This window comes from Canis lupus, chromosome 7, assembly GCF_003254725.2.
Source record: "Canis lupus dingo isolate Sandy chromosome 7, ASM325472v2, whole genome shotgun sequence".
Lineage (NCBI taxonomy): Eukaryota > Metazoa > Chordata > Mammalia > Carnivora > Canidae > Canis > Canis lupus.
In genome coordinates this window covers 29863664-29889821 of record NC_064249.1, presented here as the reverse complement: position 1 = coordinate 29889821, position 26158 = coordinate 29863664, and the positions used below count along the sequence as shown (strand labels likewise).

The 26158-nt window shown below is 44.1% G+C and overlaps 1 protein-coding gene and 1 pseudogene across 2 annotated transcripts in view; both read left to right on the top strand.

Annotated features, from left to right (window-relative positions):
• Window positions 1-26158, top strand: part of TBX19 (T-box transcription factor 19) — a 74644-nt gene that overhangs the window by 13930 nt on the left and 34556 nt on the right. Inside the window, exons 4-8 of one of the 2 annotated variants that reach the window (XM_049112345.1) lie at window positions 1723-1784; window positions 3003-3064; window positions 5262-5450; window positions 7644-7779; window positions 10738-10886. In XM_049112345.1, the coding sequence (XP_048968302.1) occupies window positions 1723-1784; window positions 3003-3064; window positions 5262-5450; window positions 7644-7779; window positions 10738-10886 (598 nt within the window). Of the gene's footprint in view, window positions 1-1722; window positions 1785-3002; window positions 3065-5261; window positions 5451-7643; window positions 7780-10737; window positions 12067-26158 lie in introns of those variants that run through there. The other variant, XM_025430444.3, reaches the window with a different exon arrangement.
• Window positions 2238-2389, top strand: LOC112649000 (U2 spliceosomal RNA; annotated as a pseudogene).

Sequence of the window (26158 nt, the reverse complement as noted above, 5' to 3'; positions counted from 1 at the left end):
TGGGTACTTCCCCTCTGGGAGCCTAGAAGGCACACTTTTGCATTGAAGCCAACAGAAGCCCTGGGGTCTGGGCTCTTGGCTGAGCCCCTCCAGCAGGCTGGTGGGAACAGAAGTTAAATATTTGATCATTTCAACAGGCCCTCAGGTGGTACTGTGTTCCAGATGGCCCTCCCTCTCCTGCTTCTGTCCCTAGGATGGAGTTTGGGTCTTTGAGGGGAGGGTGTGATTTTTGCAACTCTAGAGGGTGCATGTGGGTGTTGGGGACCGTGTGTGAGCCACCTCTGGTCTCCAGGGCAATGACCCTGCCCACTTCTTGCTGCCTGCTCCCTTAGTCCACAGCCAGCAGAATTTGTCATCTGGTTGTCTGCTGGGTGAGTGCCCCGAGCTCTTCCTGGATACATGCTAGCCAGTCCCCTCTGAACCACCAGCCTGGCTAAGGCTGCTTCTCAGGCAGGCTACCCAGCCTGAGGTCATATTCTAGCTGTGATTATGCCCCATGGGAATCAAGCCCAGGAGAATCCAACCTCGGAGCCTCCCTCTGCTGCCAACACTTTTCTGCCAAGTTGATGTTGATGCACCATGAGAGGGAGCGGGCCGTTGGTGGATGTTGGTCTCTCTATGCACCTGACTCCTCCAGGTTTAGACAGGGAGAAAGACCAGGGCATGCACATCAGACTCTGGCTCTCCTGCTTCCCCTGATTTCTTCCCCATTCCCGGGTCAGAAAGAGTGGTGCTTTTATTTAACTTTTCTTCCTTGTACTAGGCCCTTGCTGAAATAAATGTTTTTTTCTTTTTTAAAAGATTTTATTTATTAATTTGGCAGAAAAAGAGAGAGTGAGTGAGCACAAGCAGGGGGAGCCACAGACAGAGGGAGAGGGGGAAGCAGGCTCCTCGTTGAGCAGAGAAGCTAGCTGATGTGGGGCTCAATCCCAGGACCCCAGGATCATGACCTGAGCAGAAGCAGATGCTTAACCGACTGAGCCACCCAGGTGCCCCATAAACATCCTTTTCAATGCTTATTTATTCAACAAATATTTGTTGACTATTATTGCCTGCTAGGAATAGTGCGATGGGCATCACAGATGTGTGTGCTGCCCTCAAGCCCGTACATCCCTGGAGGAGAGGCCATAAGCAGACAGACCTCATATATGTGTATATGCTGTCTGGTGGCTCTGAAGAAGAATGAAGCCAGTGAAGGCCGGCGGGATGGAGTGACAGCGGGTGGGAGTGATAATCAGTGTTTGTATTAACGTGGCCTGAGTAAGTGATCACTTAAGACTTAGGGAGTGATGCTGGACCGTGCTCTCTGGGAGACGTGGATTCACACCAGCATCACTCTGACTGTTTCCAGTGACTAGAAAAGTAAGTGACATGGTGGGAGAGGTGGGGGGTGGTGTTCAATAATTTAAAAAAAGTTGATGAATAAATAAAAGAAGGAATGCCAGATTTAGCACATTGGACTCTGCATATTTCTAACGCTTCAGCCTTTCTTTGCTCACTTCACACTGTGTTTCCCATTTTCACCTCAGGCCACAACACAAGGCTCTTTGTCAGAGCGTGCTAGTAATTTAGTGCAGAAGTAAGCAAAGAAACATGGAGAGGGAGAAAAAGAGAGAGGGGAATTATACTGATTTTACAGAAATTCACAGGCAAAGACAAAGGTTTCTATCTGTTCATCCATGTTCTACCTTCACTAATGCTTCTTGTCTTTGTAAACATAAGATAACAGCTCTCAAAATCAAGTACAACCCTTTTGCCAAAGCCTTCTTGGATGCCAAGGAAAGGTGAGTAGAGAAATGTCAGTAAAATCTTCTGAGCTGACTTCTGCAAATGTGAAATTTATGCTCATCTTGAAAGGAACTTGCATTACCTTTGATAGAATTAGGTATGTTAACATTCAATTCCATATTCAACAAAATCAATGAAATTCAACAAACTCTAATGATCTGTCCCTTGTAACAGAGCTCTAGGAGAACCTCTAACTGGCAAATGTTTGGTCAACTCTGTTTTACTACCAATTATTGAAAGTAACACAAGCGCATATTAAAAAATAAGTAATTTAAATTTTTAATAATTCACTCTGCCCTTCCTCCAATTATCTCTGAGTTGCATGGTTTCAATAATTTTTTTAACCGCATGTAATCCAGGAGAGGTGAGTGATTCATATGAGTAGTTCATAAAGGTCAGATCTTCATATCTGTCAGGTCTGAGAGAAGACCACACAGAGACTTCTGGGGATCACTTCTCCGCCTTTTGGCTAAGATCAAGTGTCATATCTGTTCTTATCATTTCAGAGACTTCTGGGATGGTGGATGGTAATGCTATCACTTTAGTGGCTCCATATCTTTGTGTTTTTCCTTTCCATTCTAGAAAAAAAATAAAAGAATAATGGTCCTTATTGACTTCTATTAAAGGGCTTTGTCCTGTTAATATTTGATTTAATTTAATTTTGGATAACTAAAGGGCTAAAGAAAATCTGATGTGTGAGATGAATAGGACTTTGAGTAGGTCGTCCTGACTTGAACTCCTGTCTTGGCCATTTCCTGGCTATTTGATCTTATATAAGTCACTTTACCTCTCTGAGATCCACTTTTCAAATCTGCAAAGTGGGGATAGCAATATTTTCCTTGTGGGATTATTGATGGATCTAGCATATCACAGGTGTGCTTGGGCCCTAGGTCGTATGCAAGTCCTAGCTGTTGTTATTGCTTGAATTTTGTCAGGCAGGAGCAATAAGTGCAAGCCACTGAGATCAAACTAAATAGGAATAGCTATAAATACGGCAAATTAGAGTCACATCAAATTGCAATTCAAAGAGGGATTGATTAGATTGTTAGATAAAGTACCCTGGATGAAGAAGAGGGGAGAGATTTGAGATAAGAGGTGTTTGATTTTCTTATTCTAAGAAATGTGTTGCTTTCCAAAGAGAATTTGGGGTAGACTTTTGGCTGGACTTGGGTAATATGCTGGACAGCGATGGTGCCCTTTTCCTTCTCTTTCAGGAATCACCTAAAAGACATTCCGGAAGCTGTCTCTGAGAGCCAGCATGTGGCCTATTCTCACTGTGAGTTGGGTGAACACTGGGTGGGCCACACCTGGGGGACACTGGGAGCCATCTTCCACCCTACTTAGACTCCACCTGTTGTGAATGCTCATGGCCCTTTCCAAAGCTTCTCTCAAGACTCAACAGGTTATTTCTTCCACTCGAGACAAGTGTGTGCCCTTTCCAGAATTCCCAGAAAAAACCGGTGTTCCTGAGGGGCTGGACCTGATCTCAGGTGGGAGATAGGAACGGGAGTGATGGATCTCTCATACTCGAGTTTTCATGTCCCAGAGGCTGACTGTCTCAGGTGCATTCTGGGAGTATCTCCACTCTCCACTCTTGTTGGTCTGGCCTGGATTGCCCTGTTCTTAGTGTTCACTTATTTTTGAGTTGGTTGGCAGCACGATACTTCAGGCAGGCTGTGGCCTTGCATGTGGCGAGGAGTCTGGGAGGCTGCCTGGACAGCCACAGGTATGCTGCTGGGGACTCTGCGGGTGCTGGGTGTCCCCAACAGGGTGCTGGCCTCCCCATGTCTGGATGGCAGGGGAGACTCTATGAGGGAGGAAGTCCCCTAAAGCTGCAGCAGAAACCCAGGCCAGTGATGTCAGAGCAGAATGTTAACCCGGGTGTTGTAGAAACTTTAATGAGAATTGTGGTTCTCTCAGGTGTTCTCTGCCATCGTCCAGCTCTGGGCTTCTCTTCTCACACCTCTTCCCCTAAGCATTTGCACGTGTTCCAGTGCAGAGCTACAGCAGCCCAGAAAGTGAGCAGCTCTCAGAAAAACCTTTTAAAGTGACCTGTATTGGGATCCCTGGGTGGCGCAGCGGTTTAGCGCCTGCCTTTGACCCAGGGTGCGATCCTGGAGACCCGGGATCGAATCCCACGTCAGGCTCCCAGTGCATGGAGCCTGCTTCTCTCTCTGCCTGTGTCTCTGCCTCTCTCTCTCTGTGTCTATCATGAATAAATAAATAAAATCTTTAAAAAAAAAAAATAAAGTGACCTGTATTATAATAGTAACAGCCCAAAGATTTTTTAAATTTATTTATGAGAGAGAGAGAGAGAGAGAGAGAGAGAGAGAGAGGAAGAGGGGCAGAGACACAGGCAGAGGGAGAAGCAGGCTCCATGCAGGGAGCCCGATGTGGGACTTGATCCTGGGACTCCAGGATCATGCCCTGGGGCGAAGGCAGGCACTAAACCGCTGAGCCACCTAGGGATCCCAGAACTGCATCATTTTTAAGCTCATATGTTACAGTCTTCTCAGCGAACTTCTTACGGGGCGGGGGGGGGGGAGTGTCTATTATTTGTGGCAAACCAAGTGGGCAGGAGCCTGGTTCGGGGCGACCCCCTGCCTGGCTTTGCCCACTGGACACCTGCATTGAGAACATTTTCTTTCTTTCCAATTTGGATTCCTCTTCTTCTTTCTTTCCTTTTTCATTCAAAAACAAATTTCTTTTTTAAAAAATATTTATTTATTTATTCATGAGAGACACAGACTGAGAGAGAGGCAGAGACCTAGGCAGAGGGAGAAGCAGGCTCCTCGCAGGGATCCCGATGTGGGACTCGATCCCAGATCCCAGATCATGACCTAAACCGAAGGCAGGCACCCAACTGAGCCACCCAGGCGTCCCCCAAAACAAATTTCTATGAAATGTTTTATAGCCTTCCAAAATGTTCTGCAAGATTCCTGCTTGGGTGTGCCAGCCAGCTCCCCTACTTGTTGCTTTCAGAATCCTCTGTGGGGTGACGAGGGGAGCCATCGTGCCTCCTCTTGCTTGGAGTGGGAGCTAGAGACACTTTCCCACCGGGCAGAAAGCGACCTTCCCTCCTGTGTAACCACATTAAACATTCCCTAGTAGCTGGCGATCACCCATACATCTAACGTCCCCTTCTCAGACCAACTTTTAATTTGACTCAAGTTAAGTCAGAAGCAACTTAACTTTTGCATTTCTGTCACTTATTCATTCAAATGGTTTTTTGTATAGCTCTGTTCCAGGGTTCCTCAAGAGGCTTTCCAAACTTTGATAGGAACTGCCGTCCTTCTCCAAAGAGGCCAGCCTGTCTGCTAACGTGGAGGGGGAGTGACGGTGGGGGTGGTCTCCGTCTCTACCTGGGCCGACATTCCGTGTCATTCACACAGGGTCACCATGTGTAAAGTGGCTGGAAACCTGACTTCTGGTGTGGAAGTTCAGGCTCTGTGTCTTCCTCTTGTCTATTCCAGTGGGAGGCTGGATCTTTTCCAATCCGGATGGAGTGTGCGCAGCAGGAAATGCCAATTACCAGTATGCTACCCCCTTGCCTCTGTCTGCTCCCCACACCCACCACGGCTGCGAGCCCTATCCTGGCCTCCGAGGGCACCGGCAGGCTCCCTACCCTTCGGCCTACATGCATAGAAACCATTCTCCCTCAGGTGTGTGATTTTGCTAATTAAACCCTTGGGTGTAGCGGTGAGGGGCGGGGGTGGTGGTGCAGAGAAATGGTCAACAGCAAGTAGTAAAAAGAAGTATCTGAAGCTGGTATCCCTTTCATCTCATATATGTAATAGTATTGTATATTATAATTTTGATGTTTTATTTTATATACACTAGTAGTTGATTATGTAATTATGACATTATTGGTGTTTTATAATTATTTCATAAGACAGTCTCCTGGTTTCTAATGGGTGTGAAGGGCCCCCTCCCAGGGCACCAGTGTACTCTGCATTTCAGGATGTGTGTCCAAAAGCCAAGTTGTGGGGGCTCCAGGATACCCAGCTCACTGCTTTCACCTGGCTGTTTTCTACACTTGTATTACATGGCTCCATCCAGGGGATACTGGGCCCAGTATTAGAGAGCTTTTAGGAAGATCTCTGGGAAGCTGGGTGACTCTACAACCAGACTTTTGTTTGGTTCAGTTGGAGACAGGCAAACTGGCTCTGATAATAACTTTTACAGTCTGCTTATCTAAGCTGATGCTGGTGGTTGTGTGCTTCTTCCTCACTGACTGCTGTGTAGCCTCCCTTGGGCTTGGGAAAGCCCAGACCTTGCCTGCTTGTTAGATTTGTAGGGAGGAAGGGAGAAGGCAAGCCAAGGGCTGATTCCCATTCAATTATTCATGTGACAGGTATTTATTGAGGGCTATCTGTGTGCTGGGTTCTGTCCATGAACAAATTAGAAAAATACCTTACCCTGCAGAGATTCTATTCTCATGTGGGGAGATTATCAGTAAATGAAAGAAAGAAATGATTCATGGCATGGGAGATGGAGGAGAGTGTTAAGATTCCACCCTTAGGGCCGCCCTGAGCTCTACCTACAGAGGGCTTTCCTGGTCACCAGCTGCCTGGCTGTGTGTCCCTTTACATCCAACTCCTAGCAACCTTGAAATCTGCTTTCAGGAAGGAAGGAATAAAATGCAGCTTGATGATATCACAAAGTGGGCAGCATTCTCATTCTGTGTCCTGGTTCTTTCCTGGTCACAGCTTCTGAGCACCTGCTATGCACCAGGCCCTCTTCTAGATGGTGGGGATAGGAGGAGGACAAAGGTACAGTTTCTTCCCTGAAGAAGCTCAGGGCTACATGAATATAAAAATAATGAATTATAACACGGTGTAGTGAGAGCTCTCATGTGGTCCTCAGACCTGTTGTAGCATCACCTGGGAACTTGTTAGAAATGTAGACTCTCGGGTTCTCCTTCTGAAAGAGTCTACATTTTAACAAGATCCCTAGGTGATTCTCATGCACACTAAAGTTTGAGAAACATTCTGTGAAACACACAAGCCAAGGTGCTGTGGGAACGAAGGAAAAAGAGCAACTAGAGTGGCCTAGAGGGATCAATGTTGAAGTTGAGATTTGCAGGATGAGTGGAAGCAGACAGAGGTGGGTGTGGGTAGGAGGGAAGGAGGATGGCAAGGGACCCAGGAGAGGCAAAGGCCATTCCAAGGAAGAGTAGTGTGAGCACAGGCATGAGGGGGGGAGGGCCTGGGGAGTCTGGGGGGTGGATTTGGAACCAAGGGTAGCAGGAGAGGTAGAAGAGGCAGAGCTGAGGCTCAAGAGGCTGCAAATTCCACATCCTGAGGAGGAATGACTTGGCCAGCCAGGTGTATACACCAGAATCTTCTTCCTTGCTCTCCTCTTTCTCCCCCACTTCCTTTCTCTTATGTATGCACTAATGATGCAAATGGAGATTCAAAGACATAGAAGACACTGTTCTTGAGATGTTTAAATGTACTTGGGGTTGCTGAGAAGAGTAAGGCGCTGGTCCTCAGAAATTTCCTCTGGGGCACTGGTGGGTCTTTCGGCTTGTGCTGAGGGGATATTAACATGGGTCCTTTCTTAAAGGGGAGTGAATGTGATAGAGTGAATCAGACAGATCTGCATCACAAAAGGCATCCTCCAGGTCTCTGAGTTTCATCTATAAAGCAGAGAGGATGGCTCATTGCTGTGAAGATTAAAATATGAACAGTGTGTGGCATATGGTTGACATGGTATATCTGAGCCTGCTTCTTTTCTGCTAACTGGCCTCTGTAGCACCAACCATGGCTATATTTTGTCCTAAAATAATATCATTGGTCATCTTTATATGTTCTCTGAGCTTCACCAACTGAACTGTTGTTATTTCCCCAAAGTGAATTTGATAGAAAGCTCCAGCAATAACCTGCAAGTTTTCTCTGGACCTGACAGCTGGACTTCCTTGTCCTCCACACCCCACACCAGCATCCTGTCTGTACCCCACACCAGCGGGCCAATCAATCCAGGGCCTAGGTAAGACCAACTCCAGCAACTTCCTCATTGGTGGTCTTGGGGGTTTACATGAGCACTGGAGACTCAATTCGTTCTTTTTTCTTAGAGTGGCTTGCTTTAAGCCATTGTCCTGACTCCTAAGCCACTAGGAAGTGAAGCTAACAACAGGAAGGACTTTTCTATCTCAAGGAGAAGGGAGAGAAAAGCACCTGCTCACTTGTATGCTCTTTGTTTTGTGGTTTTGGTATTCTGTTTTCAAAGGGAAAAGACATCATGGCCTGGAATCATTTGTCTTGAACCAGTCAGAAATATTGTAAACTGTGGTGGTAGCAGATAGACCCTGACAGTAGAATTGAAGGCAAAATGTGTAAATAGACACTGACGATGGTCCGTGTTCTCATAAGCCACCTGTTCTATCAGGGGGATGGGCTGTGGGTGCCTGGCCTACAACCCAGGTAATAGAGCAGAGTGTGGCAGGTAGGGCCTGTGGCATAACTTGCACACCAGAGACCAGCGTTTCATTCTGGCTTCTGGAAATGGGTGTAGAAGGGAGGACAGGAAGGGACCTTGGAGCTTGATGGGCGTGGGCTTTAGTCTGGGTTTTGCCTCTTATTGACTTCGTACCTTCAGGTGGTTTTCTTGGCCTCACTGAGCTCCGCCTTTCTTATCGCTAAAATGGATATAATAGGGGTGACTCTGTAGGTTATGGTGAACCCAAAAGGAGAAAATGCATTAAAATGCTTGGTGAGCAGTAATGTCTACATAAATATCAGCTGTTACATTCAACACAGGTAGGCAGAATTTTGAGAAGGTCCAAAATAGGATTCAAAGTGAAAAGGTGGGTCTTGTGATTTGCTGGTCAAGAGAACGTTAGGAGAACATAGTGTTTTGGACTATGGCAAGGCTGTTCACGCTTCAGTGTGTGTTAGAATCACCTGGAAGGTTAAAATGCACAATCTGATGAACAGGGCTGGATTGGAGCTTGAGATTCTGCATTTGAACGAGCTCTTGTGTGTTGCTGGTGTTGCTGTTGGCTGTGACCTTGGTGGTTTTGACACTGATGCTGCCGTGGCGGTGAGCTTCTAGTGCTGTGCTGCCCCGTGCAGCTGCCACCGGCCGCCTGTGGCCACTGAAACCTTTGCAATGCAGCGGGTCCCAGTGGAGGTGGGTGGTGTGGCACACATGCGAGCTTGAAGACTTAGTAGGATCAAAGAATAAGAATCTCAACCTTTTTTTTTTTCCAACTTTTTTTTTAACTTCAAATGCATGTTTAAATGACAATATTTTGAACATTTTTTTGGATAAAATATGATTAACAATAAGTTTATTTTTTTCTTTTTTTTTTTAATATATGGCTACTAGAAAATTTAGCCTTGTGGTTGTGGCTCATGTTTTCTATCTGTTGGACAGTGCTCGAGTGGATTATCTAAGGGAAAAGCACAGATTTGGGTTGTGGCAGGAAGTGAGAAAGTGAGTCCTTGAACCTATTAAATGATCGTGTGGCAGATTCTGTCCTAGATACTCTATGGAAGTCATTTATAGTATTCAAAGACATCCGCAGGCTAGCATTAAAATTCCTATTTTATTGTTGGACAGATGAAAGCTCAGAAGCATTAGACATGTCCTGAAGGTCACACAGTAAAGTAACTGCATGGTTTTCCCACTGGCCCGTGAGGCATCAGGAAGGGGCCCTGCCCTGAGCAATGTTATAGAAGCGTCTCTTCTGGAGATCAGGCCCCAAATCTCAGCAAGCTGAGCTGGCTAAAACCCAAACAAGCAACCAGCAAACACCCCAAGCCTGGGCTTCTGCAGGTTTCCTATGGCCCAGTGAGGTCTGTAGTCTCCAGACTGCAGCACAGACGCCAGCGTGGCATTGCTACCTCTGGTTCCCTCCAGTAGTGTGTTTAACCCACTACTGACTCCATAAAGATTTTGCTAGAGAATAGCGAAATGTGCCCGGTACCATCATTACATAATGAGCCTAGTCTCACGCAGTGTAGTATCTGGTGATGCAGAGAATCTAAAATGTCAGGACATGGGGATGGCTGAAGGCTTAGAGCATTGGCGTTTATCGTGCCTGTTCCAATGGCAGGCATTTTTGTCTCTGTTCAGGTGCAAAAATTGCTACCCCTTACAATCCACTGGAAAGCTTGTAAAGATCCTGATACCTGGGCTGCATGCCAGATTGGTTGAATCAGGATCTCTGGTGGTAACACCCAGGCCTCAGTATTTTGCAACCTGTTAGGTGATGCCAATGTGCAGCCAGGTTTGCACTGGCTTTAGAATGAAAGAAGTCCAAGGAGGTGGTCTAGCTCCCCCAGCCTTTCTGCCAGGCACCAGAGCTATTGGGTGGATACCAGGAATGGAAGAGTTGCTTATAACAACCACCCTTTGGTGAGTGCCGTGTGCTCTCCTGTGCTCACATCTTCTTATTCGATTGTCATAATAGTATCTGTAATGTGCACATAATCATTGCTCTGTCTTGAAGATGGAAGCTGGGACTCAGAGGTGTGATTGGACAAAGGTCATGGAGGCAGTAGGCAGGGGAGCTGGGATGCGAACCCAACTTTTCTGACACCTGTGTGTCCTGGTTGCTCTGCTATGTCAGCTCTCTTGCCAGTGAGGGGTCTCCCTTGCAGGCTTGCTGTCCAGATTCCCTCCTTTTGCTCTCCTGCTCTTCCACGCAGGCTGCAGGGCAGGCCTCCAGAAATGAGATGCTGTGTTCCAAATCAAACTTGCTAGGGGCAGGGCCAAGCATGGAAATTCAGGTCAGGACAGCTATTGTACGCTTATCCCACTACATTTCACTACTTCCCTTGGCTTCTCCACAAAAACAGGGCCCTTCTGTGTCAGAGCTAGAAACAAAGCTGTGGCTAGGCGCCCTCTTCCTAGGCCTGGGCCCCTCGCACTGCGTTTGTGCAGAGCAGCATGCAGGTCTTTCTGGCAGCGTCATCAAGCATTCTGTGTCTCTCTCTGCAGCCCCTACCCGTGCCTGTGGACCATCAGCAACAGTGGCGGGGGCCCTGCCGGGCCAGGCCCAGACGTGCACGCCAGCTCCCCGGGAGCATTTCTTCTGGGTGGCCCAGCGGTGACTTCGCCCCTCTCTGCCCAGGCACCCACTTCAGCAGGTGTGGAGGTTCTGGGGGAGCCCTCGCTGACCAGCATCGCTGTGTCTACTTGGACAGCGGTGGCCTCACATCCCTTCTCGGGCTGGGGTGGCCCGGGTGGGGGAGGGCACCATTCTCCCTCCTCACTGGATAGTTAGGCAGGATCCTAGGGCAGGGGTCAGTGGAGAACCTTCTCTGTGTAGAGCATTTAGAAACCCCATGTACTGATTCTAGTGAGTTAGACTGCAGGGTTCCCCACCCAGTGAGCTGGAGGGTGGGGTGGATTATGGCAGATGGTTTAGTTTGGTGATGTACCCTGGTTTCTTTTTGCACTCCCATTTTCTCTGCAGCTCATCTGTGACATGCTTAGGTAACCAAAGTTCATGGACATCCTTCCCTGGCCCTGCCCCTTACTTTCAAATGATTCTAGAAGGCCCCACTTCCTGTTCTGTGGAGGTGGTGCAAAGCTGTTAAGTGAGCTCTGAGTTTACCTAGATGAAGGCTTCCTATGCTTGTGCAGCCCTGGAAAGTATCTGTGGCCACAGGGCTGCTGCTCTGAGACCAAGAGAGGGTGTAAGTCCCCAGAGTGAAGTTAACAAAAACAGAGCTAATCATGTATTACAGCAACGAGCCTGTAATTGAGGAAATTAGATCATGTCCTTCCCTTACTCGGAGACCTTCCATGGCACACCATTGCCCACAGAACGAAGTCATACCTCCTGACTATAAGGACACCCCCCTGCCATCTAGCCGCAGACCACATTCCCAGCTCCAGCCCCCTTCATCATCCCATTGGCAACCTGTGTTTCAGTGAAGGCAGACATTCTACCCCCATTGGCAAAACATTCGGTGTACTTTCCCACCTCTATGCCCCCCATGCCTGAAATATACTCTGTTCAGTCCCACCTGTGGGAATCCTGCCCATCCCCCGGGGACTGGCCAATGTGCCACTGCCTGTATCAGATGCCGGATGTGCCTAGCCTCGTTTACCTTGTCCGGCTCCCAGCCCTCCCATGGGTTTTGCCTGTTATTGAGCTCACCCCACTCTGCCTTGTGTTTTTGTTACCTGTGAGTGTGTCTCTCTCCCCCTAGACTGTGAGCCCCTTGGGGGGCGAGGACTAGCCTTCTTGTCTTCGTACCTCGCAGCACCTGGTACTGTGCCTTGTCTATAGTAGGTGCCCAATAAACTGAGTGCAATCGGTGTGCAGTGCATATCTGCTGAAAGGACAGCTGTGGAGCTCACTGGGAGGCAGAGCTTGGAGACTCGCATCCGAGGCAGGGTAGTACATCAGGGTTGGGAACCCAGAACATGCTGGGTGTTATCCCAGGTTCCCTGTCTGAGGCACAGCAGGTTTGCAATGATTGATGACATGGAGACAGTGTGGGCTAGAGCGGTTACTTCCAAATATTGGTCCTTGGATCCCCTGTGCCAGGATCCCCAAGAGCAGCCGTTAGAAACACAGATTCCTGGGCACACTCCACGCCTACCGGATCAGAGTCTGTAGGGCTGGAGTCCAGGGATCTGCATGTCAAACACGTGCTCCAGGTAACAGTTACAGAGCCAAGTTTGGAACCTCCCTGCCTAGAATAGAGAAGGAGAGTGATAAATATTGCAGGAACCTCATTTCAGATAAGAGTTTCAACCTCTTTCCCAGCCAAGGTTGTTGCTACAGCAGTAATGTAGCCAGTGAGCAAAGTCACTGTTTCTTGGGCTTGCCTTTTACCTTCTCTACCACTGCTGGACATGCTGAAAACTATGGGAATGAAGCTTCCAGACCTGCATGATGCACAACTGTTATCACCCTGCACTGACTGAACGGTCACTTGGGGTATGGAAGAAGGTTCTGCTCAGACCCTGGCAGTGGCTCAGCTGCTCCCACTACTGTTCCATCTGCTGAGCCCACACAAGTGCACCCCATGTGCAGACAGGACACTAATGAGTCCTTGGCTCTTTCTACAGGGAAGGGTCCTTAACATGCTATGCCTACCACTGTCTGATATTCCTGTGCCATTACATTTTTGGACTCAGATCTCTGGAAAGAGCGCCCCTCCAGCCATGTGGTGTCCCAGGAAGCCACCTTATGCTCTCAGGGTTGCCCGCCCAGTGCTCCAGGTCCCTAACTGGCTTGTGAGTGACCGAGGCACAATGTACCAACACGGCTGCACTTTGAGGAGCTGCCTGTTCAGCACGTCCCTGAGGCAGGAGGGCTTTGGGTTCTCTAGTTCCCCTGTGACAGCAAAGAGGCCATTAAGATATTAATATATCAGCATATCTGCAAGATGCTCTTTTGGTGAGTCTTAAAAAGTGGCTATTTCTCATTCTGATAGAAGGCCTAGCAGAGGTCACCAAAGCCAATAGTTAGGGACCCGAGGCTCGGTAAATACCATTAGGTCCATGAACCTGTCTCTAATCTTGCCCTTTCTACACCCCTCCCCCCAGTCTGGAGCAGATGAGAAATGGGCCCAGGTCAGAGAGCAAAAAAGAAGCTGGTAACCTTCTTTTTTCATTCATCTTGCTCAAGTGACTGGGTCCTCTGCAGAATGACAACGTAAGCATTAGCTGAGTTTGGAGTGATTATATCGCCTCCATCTTCTAAGATGCTCAGTGATGATTTTTATACACATGACATGATAGCTGGTTCTGTGTAAAAGGTCTCTTTGCAACATGTTAGCCCTGCAGCCAAAGCTACATGCTTTCTGGTGTTTTCTCCAGGTGGTCTGGGGCTAATTTCTGATTGGGAGAACAAACCTTGGTGGCTCAAGTCATTTTAATGAACGGCAGAGTCTCAGATGTACTAGACCAACTTTGGAGCCTTTTTTTTTTTTTTGGGCTCTTTGGAGCCTTTGATACCACTTCTTTGCTCAGGCATCCTCCATACCCAGCTCATTATAAAACAACAGTGATGCCACTTCAGAGGTTTAGTCCTGTTACGTTGAATTTAAGAGAAACTTAAATCCCACCAGTATAGGAGCACCGGGTGGCTCAGAGGGTTAAGCATCCAACTCTTGGTTTCAGCTCAGGTCATGATCTCAGAGTTGTGAGATTGAGGCCTGTGTTGAGCCCTGCTTTGGGTTCTGCACTCAGGGGGGAGTCTGCTGGAGATCCTCCCTTTCCCTCTACTCCTTCCCTGCATTCTCTCTCTCTCAAATAAATAGATAAATAAATAAATAAATAAATAAATAAATAAATAAATCTTAAAAAAATAACACTGGAATCAAGAGTTAAACAATTCTTTTAGCCAGGTAATAACTCACCCCAACGCCCACTCTGTGAAGGTGTCCCCCTTGTGGGGCCTTTGTTTGGTATGTGTGGCTTCCAGCTCTCCCTCTCTGGTGAGCCAGCCTTGTCACCAAACCCCTAAGCCCACCATACCTAGGCCAGGTGCTTCCAAGTGCTTCCTGCCACTCAGGGGGCACCTCCTAGGACTGGGAAGAAGGAGGGAATAGGACGAGAGTGAAAAAAGATGTTGTTAAGGTTAATTAATTGAATTTAAATTAAAAAAGGGAAAATGGATAAACATGATATAATTTAAATAAGGGAATATTATATAGTAATAATGATTGATCAATTGCTACACAAAATAGCATGGAGGAAATTTATTTTTTTTAATTTTAAAAAAGGATTTTATTTATTCATGAGACACAGAGAAAGGCAGAGACATAGGCAGAGGGAGAAGCAGACTCCCTGTGGACAGCCTGATGTGGGACTCAAACCCAGGATCCCGGGATCATGACCTGAGCCAAAGGTGGGTGCTCAACCACTGAGCCAACCCAGGCATCTAGCATGAAGGAAATTTAAAAGCATAGTATTATAAACAATATGGTAAATATAATATTACAAAAATAAGAGACAAGATACAAACATTACATATTGTTTGATTTAAATTCCATAAAAATTTGAAGCTTTTATACTATTCAACAATACTAGAAAACAGAATAATGGTTATCTTTGGAAACTGAGGAGAGACAGGAAGGCGAATAAAAAGGAATCCTCTTGAGATTCCTCTACAGTTATATTTCTTAAGCTACATATATGGTTTTACATGTATGTTCATTTTGTGAAAACTTACCTGAACGCTAAGATTTGTAAACTTTTTTCTATATATTGAAGGCCAATAAAAAGTTAAAATATAAAGCGCCCATTAACAACTGGGAAAGTATTTGCATTTCCTACTATGGTAGGCATTTTCCTTAATATATAAAGTGTGCCTATGAATATGTAAAAAGAAAACCACCATCAACGTCTTTTTATCATCACCAATGACATGGGCGGTGTTCATAAAGATGGAAACAAAAAAGTATTCACAAATACTGAAAAAAAACCTCAATAAAAGATATTTGAAGCCTAGTAGGTATTTGCCACTTTCCCCCAAGACTGGAATAAATTTGGATGAATATCAGCAAGTTAAAATATCATATTTGTGAAGAATATGAATTCTCTTTTATGAACTGCATGTCAAAGTTGGAGAACAGCAATTAGGGTGTTCCACTGACACTTGTTTCAACCCTTCCCTTTTATTTTCTTTACCCATTCCCACCTCACCAGCCCCTTGGTGGCTCCTGGCCCAGGTGGTACACAGAGCAAGCACGGGCCTCCCGGAACAGAGGTCTGGGCAGGGATACACAATGCTGACAAAAGTGTAAGGGAAGAGCCTCTGTGGTCTGGAGATAGTAGATCTTTTCTAGCCTTTATTTGAGACATCTATGGCTACCCAGCGCCCCAAACTTCTGGCACAAGAATCCCACACCCCCCTCCCCACACTCATGAGGGAACCCCTCCTCCCACCCCTATAGGTTTTCAGTGGGGGCCACCATATTCACATTCCATCCTACTGAGTTGGTTGGTTTGGGGGTTTCTGTCACTCGCTACTGGTGTCCCATTCACTACCGGGAGACACACAGCCCAACATGGTCAAACACACAGAGGCTCGTTAATTCCAAGTTTCACTATGTTATAGGCTGTGGTAGGCCTGTGGAAATGCCCTAAAAATGCCTTCAGAATCGAAGAAATGGAGCTGAAACTTGACATTTATTGTGAACAAAATGGAATTGGAAACACCTATGACGGCAAATGGTTAAAACCTGTGGCAAGTAGAAAGCTTTGTTAGCACACATGACTAGTCTAGCCTTGAAAAGAGACCTTTAGGGATCCCTGGGTGGCTCAGCGGTTTAGCACCTGCCTTCGGCCCAGGGCATGATCCTGGAGTCCCGGGATCAAGTTCCATGTCAGGCTCCCTGCATGGAGCCTGCTTCTCCCTCTGCCTGTGTCTCTGCCTCTGTCTGTCTCTCATGAATAAATAATAAAAATAAAATCTTAAAAAAAAGAAAAGAGACCTTTAGGTAAAGATTTTCCCATTGGAGAATCCAACACACTGGCTGGATTCTATGCTAAGCACAACTCACACTCTAATTGGACAAACCTCTCTCTTACTGACTTGTGGAGACTATCTCCTTGCTGTGGCTGGGTCCTGGTTGGGGTATGCTCATTGTCCTACTGCTCAGCTTGTCTGCCTGATAATACCACACACGTCTTGATTCTTAGGCTGCTGTTAGGGTCTTGGATCAAGAGTACCAGAGTACAGAAGGGGCTGCAAGGAAAACCCCTGATCACATCAGCACAATCGAACCCAGATCCATGTCGGTTGGCGACGGAGGGAGAATGTTCTGTGAGGAGGGGCAGTTAGATTTTGCAACTTCTAGTTTTCTGATGAATATTTCAAATCACCACAGCCTCTGCTGCACTGGGCTCTGAGGCTGGCTCAGGTGTGGACACAAGTCCACAACGATACTCAAACCAAGCTGTAATGTCTTTTTTCCTAAAGGCTTAGTGCTTATAGAGGGAAATGAATGTTTATAACAGGTTACATGCATCTAGAAAACTTTGTAGAATTGAATCACCTTCAATTTATTGGAGTCTATTTAAAATTTTTTTATTTGTATTGAGATGTAACATTTGGTAAGTAAACAAATCTTAAGGGTACAGCTTGATGAATGTTTACAAATGTATCTACTTATAAAACCTCCAACAAGATCAAAATATAGAACATTTCCAGCATCCCAGAAGGCTCACTCCTAAGATAAACACTCTTGATAGCTACCAATGTGTATAAGTTTAACCTATTCTTGACCATCATATAAGCGGAATCCAACGGGAGGGACTCTTGTGTATGAATACTGTGTCTGTAGTGCCCTGTCTTGCTCCCACCTAGCCCCCCTCATTCTGGAAGATTATCTTTTTATTCAGTTGTTGAAATACCCTCAGAGGATAAGTAAATTCTTTGATATCCAAACCAAGACTGATGTCCAGAAGAAAGTAGGCCTTTTTTCTTCTATGATTTCCACCCTCTCTCTGGAGATCACTAGCAGAGTGAGTGTACCTTCTTTTCACAGATGCTTTCTCTCTTCCTCCCCCCGAATGACAACCACATTGCAGTGTGGCATAGTAAATTCAACCCTTGCGCACTTCTGATTGTCGTAGGATTGTTTTTTTTAACAAGGGCTTTAGAATGCATTTATTGTAGTCCATTGTCTTTTCAGATGAGAAAACATTGGTTCAGCATCACCCATGAATGGAGTTGGTCACAGTATGTGAGAGGATTTGAAAGTCAATGAAAACGGACCCCCTAAGTATGTCCTGACCTACCCAGTTTTTTCCCCAATTTGTGTTTCTTTTGAGTGAGACAAAAAACCTCTTTTATTATGTAAATATAATCTGTGGTAAATATCTAAGTCAATTTTCTATTGCATACAATACTGCAGACAATAGAAATTATCATATTATTTAGCTAGTAATTAAGCGGGTTCCTGAGGGAAGGATATCAAGTTGAAGTGAAGAGATTATTGATGACTGCATGAAACTTAGCTGATGTTTGGCAGCCAGGAGACCGTAAGAGAGCACAGAATGCGGAGAGAACCAACAGGTATGGAAGGCATGTGTAGCAATCATTTTTACCGAGGGCCATTTTTTCCCCTCCCTCTGCAGTTGGTGGTGATGGCAGATAGGACCAGGGACAGAATAATAAATGAGCAGGAAACCCACTTTTAAATTGTCAATCAATGTGTCCACAAAGTACATGGAATTGGATTAGGGGCAATAGAATTGACCATTTTTATTACAGAAGCTCAGTAGGGCTTTGGCATTTGACAGGTAGGTGTTTGCATCTGTGCAGAATAATTGAACCTACAACCCCAAGATCTAGAGTTGCATACTCTACCAACTAAGCCAGCCAGGTTCCCCAAGGATTTTTAAGTTTAATGCTATAAGAAGTAATGATTCTCTGTAGTGAAGATCTTGAAGACCAATAAAATTTCATCTCCGATGAATGTTGGCCTAGAAAGTGCGGAGGGAAGAGCCCTGGGAGCAATGGGTGCAGAGGAAGAAGCCCGGATTTACCTCTCAGCTCTGTCCCTGGCACTGAGCAACTTACCTCACTTTACTGAACCTCACTTTCCTCACCTAGAAAACAATGTCTGACAGCAGCAGATTTTCCAGAGTAAGATGGCCTCTGTATTGTCAGCTTTCCCCTGGTGAAACAGAACCAGTAGATTATGTATGTATGTATGTGTTTATCTATAAATAAAATTATAAAAGTTTGAGGTTCCTCAGCTATCATCAAAACCCATTGTGTGGGCGGCATCCCCCTGGGCCCCTTAGCATCATCCTTGTGGGTGCTGGGAGGCAAAAGGAACTGATACAGACATGGAGTACATGCAGCCTACTCTGCCTTGAGTGATGAAGTCCTTTGTCTCTGACCCAGGAATCCTGTGTCTTTTGCCAGCATCCCTGATGCTGGAAGGCTAAATTATTAGTTTGTGAGGAGGGCAGAATTTTAGATCCTTCGCAATTTTTGACAATAACCATAATCTTAAAGTTGATATGTATCATTCCCATGCATGTTCTGGTAAATTTCCTAGTATATATGAATCTACAGCTAATGCAAACAATTGTTTGATGTATCTTCAATTACAGGTAAATAATATTAACCTCTACCTCATCTGCCGTATATTTAACAACAAATGATTTAAAATTATATTCATATTTATAAACCTAGATACAGTGAATTCATTTCAATAGTTCTATCATCATTTATCACATAGTTTTCAATTTTATGAACAAATCTTACTCTATTTGTCACTCTGGTACCTAGGACAGTTAATCTCTACTTGCTTTCTGTTATAAACAGTGCTGCATTGAACATCCTTGTGTATGTCTCTTGTACACATGTATGAGAATGTCTATAGGACGAACTCCCAAGTGTGGTTCCTCAATTTGGAGTATGTGCAGCTCAACTTTGTTTATTATTAAATTATCCTCTAGATTGGTTGTATCAATTTACAATCCAGTAGTAATATATAAAATTCCAACTCTGCCAACATCCTTTATTACTGAGCTGTTAGTATGATTCAATTTGAATGGCATACATTTTTATCTGGTTGTCTTGGTTTTCATGTTTTTGAGGTTGAATATTATTGCATAGCATGGTGGCCATTTGGGCTCTCTCAAATATGAAAAGCTGTTTAATTTCTTGTGTCTGTAATTCTTATGAGTAGTTTATCTTTCCTTACAGGTTTTTTTTTCATTAGCTCTTCAGTTCTATCTGTTTGTTTTTGTACAAAGTCTATTTGAGCAAGGGTCTGCTCTTTCTGTACTTCCAGTTCTAAGAGATTTCTGCAAATCAAAGTAGGTAGTCATATAGAGATAATGCTGTTGTCAGAAAATTTGGACTCCATAAAATAAAATGTTTATAACAAGAAGTCACATGCTAGATAGTTCCCCACTGAAGTGAATGGCATCCATTTTTATTTTCTTAGGGTCTTTCTTTCTTTCTTTCTTTCTTTCTTTCTTTCTTTCTTTCTTCTTTCTTTTCTTTCTTTCTTTCTTTCTTTCTTTCTTTCTTTCTTTCTTTCTTTCTTTCTTTTCTTTCTTTCTTTCTTTTCTTTCTTTCTTTCTTTCTTTCTTTCTTTCTTTCTTTCTTTCTTTCTTTCTTCTCTCTCTCTCTCTCTCTTTTGCATAAGCATTAATCAGAAATGTGGGTCTAATTAGGAAAGGCTTAAATCAATGGTCTCAAAATTAGGATCCATGAAGGTATCCTTGAGGATTTGTTTATTCTTTAAGATTATTAAAATTTTCCTTTTATTTTGGTGATAAAATATAAACATAATGTAGATCATAAGAATGACCACCTTAAAACTGAGACATGCCATAATTTTGCTGCCAATGTTTGTTTTTGTTTAGTTTATTAGAGCTAAATAGAACTTATATCTTTTTAGTCAATTTAACTTTAGCTAAACATTATCACCTGTCAAATTAATGTCAGTTGGAATTTTATGGGTTTGTCATTATTTTTATTTGATTCCTTTTAGTCTTTTTTTTTTTTTTTAAGATTTTATTTATTCATTCCTGAGACTGAGAGAGAGAGGCAAAAACATATGCAGAGGGAGAAGCAGGCTCGCTACGGGGAGCCCAAAGAAGGACTCAATCCCAGGACCCTAGGATCACTGCCTGAACCAAAGGCAGACATTCAACCGCTAAGCCATGCAGGTGCCCAATTCCTTTTAGTCTTATAGTTTAATAAGATCCATGACAGTAAGAAAACTATACCTCGTTTTATACTTAGTAGAATATAAAAGTACAATATAGAAACAGCTTAATGCTAGGTTTATTTTCTTCAAAAGGATTCTACTATTTAAGCTTGAGAAATACTATCTTGGATTAATGCTTTGTAAATAGTAAGTGCTTAGAAAATTTTGTCAACTAAGATGGGTCAAGTTCAAGGTGGAGCAGAAGTCCTGAGTCAGTCTTAAGTCAATACTCATGTGCCAAATCGCCTCAGTTTTTGGAGGCAGGAAGTCATTTAGCCTTGTTAAGTACTTGTTGGTAGAGTTGGGTCTACTGTATAGCTAATGACACTTAGCCTTAGGACCCCTTGTTTATATAAGCCTCTTCCAATGCCCCAGGAGGGAGCATAGTGATATGTTCATACGATTGTATGTTTTTGTAAAATTTACAAAAGTAAGATATTTTTATGCCATTTGGTTAAGGCCATTTTTTCTTTTCACCCACTTCTGTAACACCTCTCTTTGTGTTGAGCAGTATTTGGTATTTCTGGAATCTGACTAAAGGGAAACTGAGCTGGAAACACATTTAGTTTGGATTTAGTGAAATATGTGTATGAGGTTCTCAGTTATTTCTATGTTTTTGCTGGCCCCCTGTAATAGACATGGTATCCAGCCAGACTCTTACTGCTCGTGACATGAAAATGCAGGGCCAGAGACTGTACTGTGATACAAACATGTCCTATGGCACCTGGCTAATGGAGGAGAAACAAGATCAAAACATAGGGACTCAGAAGCCGCTATGTGGAAATTTTATCCAATCATCCTGTGTACGGATCTATAAGTAGAAGGACTTGGTGATCATTGACACCTAATCGAAATGGAAATTCTCTTCTGCCAGGAATATACTCAATAAAGCATAAAAAATAATCATAAGTGCACCATACTCTTTCTTTTTTGACAAAAGTTATATAAAATGGAATGTATTAGAGTTTCTGTGTTGGTAAGGCACAAACCTGTAGCAGTAATACAAATATACAAATAGCGGGTATATGTGTAAAGGCTCAGATGTTAAAAGAGACTTGACACGAGTTTTCCAAAATTTGACAATTCTAGAAATTTCCATGAAATTAACAATAGCTAGTTGTAAAGAGGAAAGAAACTACTCTAAAATATTAGTACCAACTCTCTGTCAAACAAAAAACAAACCCGCCACACCATTTTGATCAGTTAGTTATGTGAGTTATTGTTCGCATTTCTCTATAGAAAAAATGATTGTATGAAGAGGTGATCAAAGTATATAGCTTAAAAAGTATAGGCAGTTAGTTAATATAAATATTATGCCATTTCTGGCAGCCTAGAATTGAGGTGGGAGCCTAGGGCTGCTGTAACAAAGCATCACACACAAGGTGGCTTCCAACAATAGAAATTTATTCTCTCACAGTTTTGGAGGCTGGAAGTCTGAAAGCAAGGTTTTGGTAGAGCCATGCTCTCCCAGAAGTTTCTGGGGAGGATCCTTCCTTGCCTGATCCTACCTTGTAGCGGTTGACAGCAATTACTGGTGTTCCTTGGGCTTGTAGGTGCCTCACTCTGATGTCTGCCCCTGTCATCACATGGTGTTCTTCCTGTGTGTGTATCTGTCTGTGTCTCTCTTTCCTCTTCTTATAAGGACACCAGACACTGGAGTTGAGCCCACCCCAATGAATATCATCTCATCTTATCTAATTACATCTGCAAAGATCTTTTTCCAAATAAAGTCACATTCTGAGGTTCCAGGTGGACAGGAATTTTTCAGGGACACTACTGACCCAATACAGGCTCTAAGCAAACTTTCATGTGTAACTTCTGGGAAGTGTTCTTAAAGGGAGAAGGTGAGATCTTCTCAACCCTTCTCTTGTTGGCTAGAATGCAGATGTAGTAACTGGACCTTGACAGTTATCTTGATCCATGAAGTGGAAAGCCACGATTTGAGAATGATGGAAGAACAAGATGAAAAGATTCTGAGTTCACCAACCTCTTTGAAACCCTCATATCAGCCCCAGACCTCTTTCTTCAGAGCTTTGTCTACATTAGAAAAAAAATAACCTTCTATCTTAAGTCAGTTGTTGTTGGTTCTGTGTTATTAGCAGCAGCAAAATCTATTTCTAATTTTTACAATAGCTTGTTATTTTTAATAATTTTAAATCACTTCAACGATACTTTTGTGGTCTTCCTGATCTTGGTTTCTTGGAGACTAATTCTCCAGCTTATTGAGTCACTGCCTTGTGTTTATGATAGACTTCTTATGTATTTGTACTTTGATTGGTTTGAGTTGTGAGAGTGTTTTTTTCAAAAAGGTTTACAGGGATCCCTGGGTGGCGCAGCGGTTTCGCGCCTGCCTTTGGCCCAGGGCGCGATCCTGGAGACCCGGGATCGAATCCCACATCGGGCTCCCGGTGCATGGAGCCTGCTTCTCCCTCTGCCTATGTCTCTGCCTCTCTCTCTCTCACACTGTGTGCCTATCATAAATGAAAAAAAAAAATCAAAAAGGTTTACATTTGCTTCTATTCTCTACATCTGGCTCATCCCCAGCTGTTCTGGTTACTACTTGTGTATAACTAACCACCTCAAGCCTAGTGGCATGAAACGACCACCATTCATAATGCATATGGCTTCTGTGGGATAGGAATTCAAAATGGACAGAGCAAGGATGGCTGGTCTCTGCTCCACAATATCTGGAATCTCAGCTGAAAAGAACCAAAGGCTGGGTGCTGAATCATCTGAAGGCTTGTGAATCATGGGTCTGGTAGGTGCTCTGGCTGTAGGCTGGGACCTCAGCTGGAATTGTTGGCTGGAATGCCTACATATGGCCTTTGCAAGTAACTGCTTGGGCTCAAGGCACAGTGGCTGAACATGAACGAACATCCTGAAGAGAACCAGGAAGAAGCTGGTTAAAAGAGTCGTGGTTACAGTAAAAACAGCAGTGGGTGCCAGGGACTGAGGGGGAGAGAGGATGAACAAGGGGAGCATAGTGGATTTCTAGGATGGTGAATAGTATCTTTATAGTATATTTAGGGCAGATAGGATCTGTATGGACACTGTAACAATGGATATGTGTCATCCATTTGTCCAACCCATGGAATGTACACCACCAAGTGTGAACCCTAATGTGAACTGTGGAGTAGGGGTTCCTTTTGATGGTGTCAGTGTAGTTTCATCAATCGTAACAACTCTGTTGGGAGACAATTATAATGGGAAGGCTATGCATGTGTGAAGGCGTAGGGATATGGGACATCTCTGTAGCTTCCTCTCAATGTTTCTTTTTTTTTTTTAAATTTTTTTTTTATTTATTTATGATAGTCTCACAGAGAGAGAGAGGCAGAGACACAGGCAGAGGGAGAAGCAGGCTCCATGCACCGGGAGCCCAACGTGGGATTCGATCCCGGGTCTCCAGGATCGCGCCCTGGGCCAAAGGCAGGCGCCAAACCGCTGCGCCACCCAGGGATCCCCCCTCTCAATGTTTCTGTGAATTAAAACTACTCTAATAAATAAGGCTATTTAGGGGTGCCTGGATGGCTCAGTTGGTTAAGCATCCAACTGAATTTCAGCTCAAATCATGATCTCAGAGTCATGAAATTGAGCCCTGTCATGGGCTCTACACTGGTGATGGGGCCTGCTTGGGATTCTCTCTCCCTCTGATGCTACTCCTACTCCCTCATGCATGCATGAGCACTCTCTCTCAAAAAAAAAATAGTCTGTTTTAAAAAAATACCATCTTGCCTTTTATGGCCTGGCCTTGGAAGTCACAGCATCATTTTTGTCCTAGTCCCAACCAATCCAGATTTAAGGGGGAGGGAATGTGGACTCTAACTTTTGATAGTAGGCATGCCAGAGCCATACTGGGAGAAGAGAATGTGACATAGGAAATGTTCATTGTTGAAAAACACATCTGCCACAGTAGTCCAGTTTTTATTTTAATACTACTTTTGCAACTTGGGGTTTGCTTGTTCCCAAATGTTAAACCAATGCTAAGTCTAGAGTCTCAGGTCCAAGGTTTAAGACTAACCAACCCTAAATCCAATGTCTCAGTTCAAAGTTTTCAACTATGAAGGGAGAAATTTTCTCCCACTCAGATCCCAAAGATGGATAGTGTTCCATGTAATTCTTCTTGTACCAGTTGGGACTCTCCCAAGTTCCCCTGTTATGGACAATGTTGCCTTTTAATTTTTTAAGGCATCTCTCCCACACTGGATGAAGCTCCCCCAGAACGGCAGCTGTATTTCTTTTTTTTAAGATTTTATTTATTTATCCATGATAGAGACAGAGAGAGACACACAGAGAGAGAGAGAGAGAGGCAGAGACACAGGCAGAGGGAGAAGCAGGCTCCATGCTGGGAGCCCCATGCAGGACCCGATCCTGGGACTCCAGGATTGCGCCCTGGGCCAAAGGCAGGCGCTAAACTGCTGAGCCACCCAGGGATCCCCAATCTTTGTATTTCTAACAATGAACATAAACACCCGTTTGTGGGCTCAGAGTGTTTTTGAATGGAAATGAACTCTTTTCTATTTTGACCTCTTGTTTTTGTTCTTTAAGTATCCATTCATTCCTGCTCACTTCATTATTTTATTTTGATATTTTTTTAAGTTATTCGTTGTTTAAAGATTCCCTGACGTTCCTGGAGATAAAGGCCTGTAGATATCCAATAAATTAATAATGTTATGAGTTTAGCATTTATATAATTCTGTATATTTGCTAAACAGCAAGCATAAATATTTCAGTACAATGCACTTAAAACATAGCAGGGTAGATGAGCATCTCCCTGGTTCCATGCCCCTGTGGGGTGACTCTTCCATTCCTGCTCTATGCACATTTAAAAGAAAATACAAATTCCATACCTCCATCCTACAGTGTATCCCTTATGGACATTGAGAATACTTTAAAAAGCCTGTGGCCTCCAAAAGTGTGCTAGGTTTGGAGGCTTATAGCTGTTCCCCTCAGTCCTGGCTGAGCACTATATGTTACCATGTCAGCAAAGCTTTGGATCAGTTTTTTTCTGATGCAATTTGTGGATCTAATTGATGAAGAGTAGGGGATAAATGAAGTTAGGAGAAATAGGCCATGGAGAAAGTGTATTTAAAATAAAATTTTATGGGGTGACTCAGTGGCTCAGAAGGTTAAGCATCTGACTCGATCTCGGCTCAGGTCTTGATTTTAGGATCATGAATTTAAGCCCAGCATGGAGCCTACTTAAAAATAAAATAAAATAAAATAAAATTTTATGATCACTAATAGTATACTTACTATTGTTTATGGCAGAAGCTTTTCAACAATTCCAAGAATATCTCTTCTGTGCATCTTTTCAACCCCTCAGCAAATGTTCTCCATGTGTTCTCATGGGGATGACCCAGAATTCTCTATGCTAATGGGGAGCCTGGGAGAGTTTTACAAATTAGTCTCCCAATCTCACTCCAGTCACAGTTTCATCTTTTGCCCCCTTCCCACAATCCAACTATTTTGTAGGTTGCTTGATTAAGCAGCAAACATTGGCTTATTGGAACCCTGTCACCTTTTTTTACATTTAATAATGTGAATAGTAACAAGAATAATGAGGGATATTTATACCAAGCTTTGGAATTTACAGCACATTTACACATTATCTCATGAATTAGATGTGACAGATCCATGAAGGATTGTCTGGAAACGCTGCTGTCGTTCAGATACTTGTCACCATATTCCTGGGCTGTGGCCACTGATCCCAC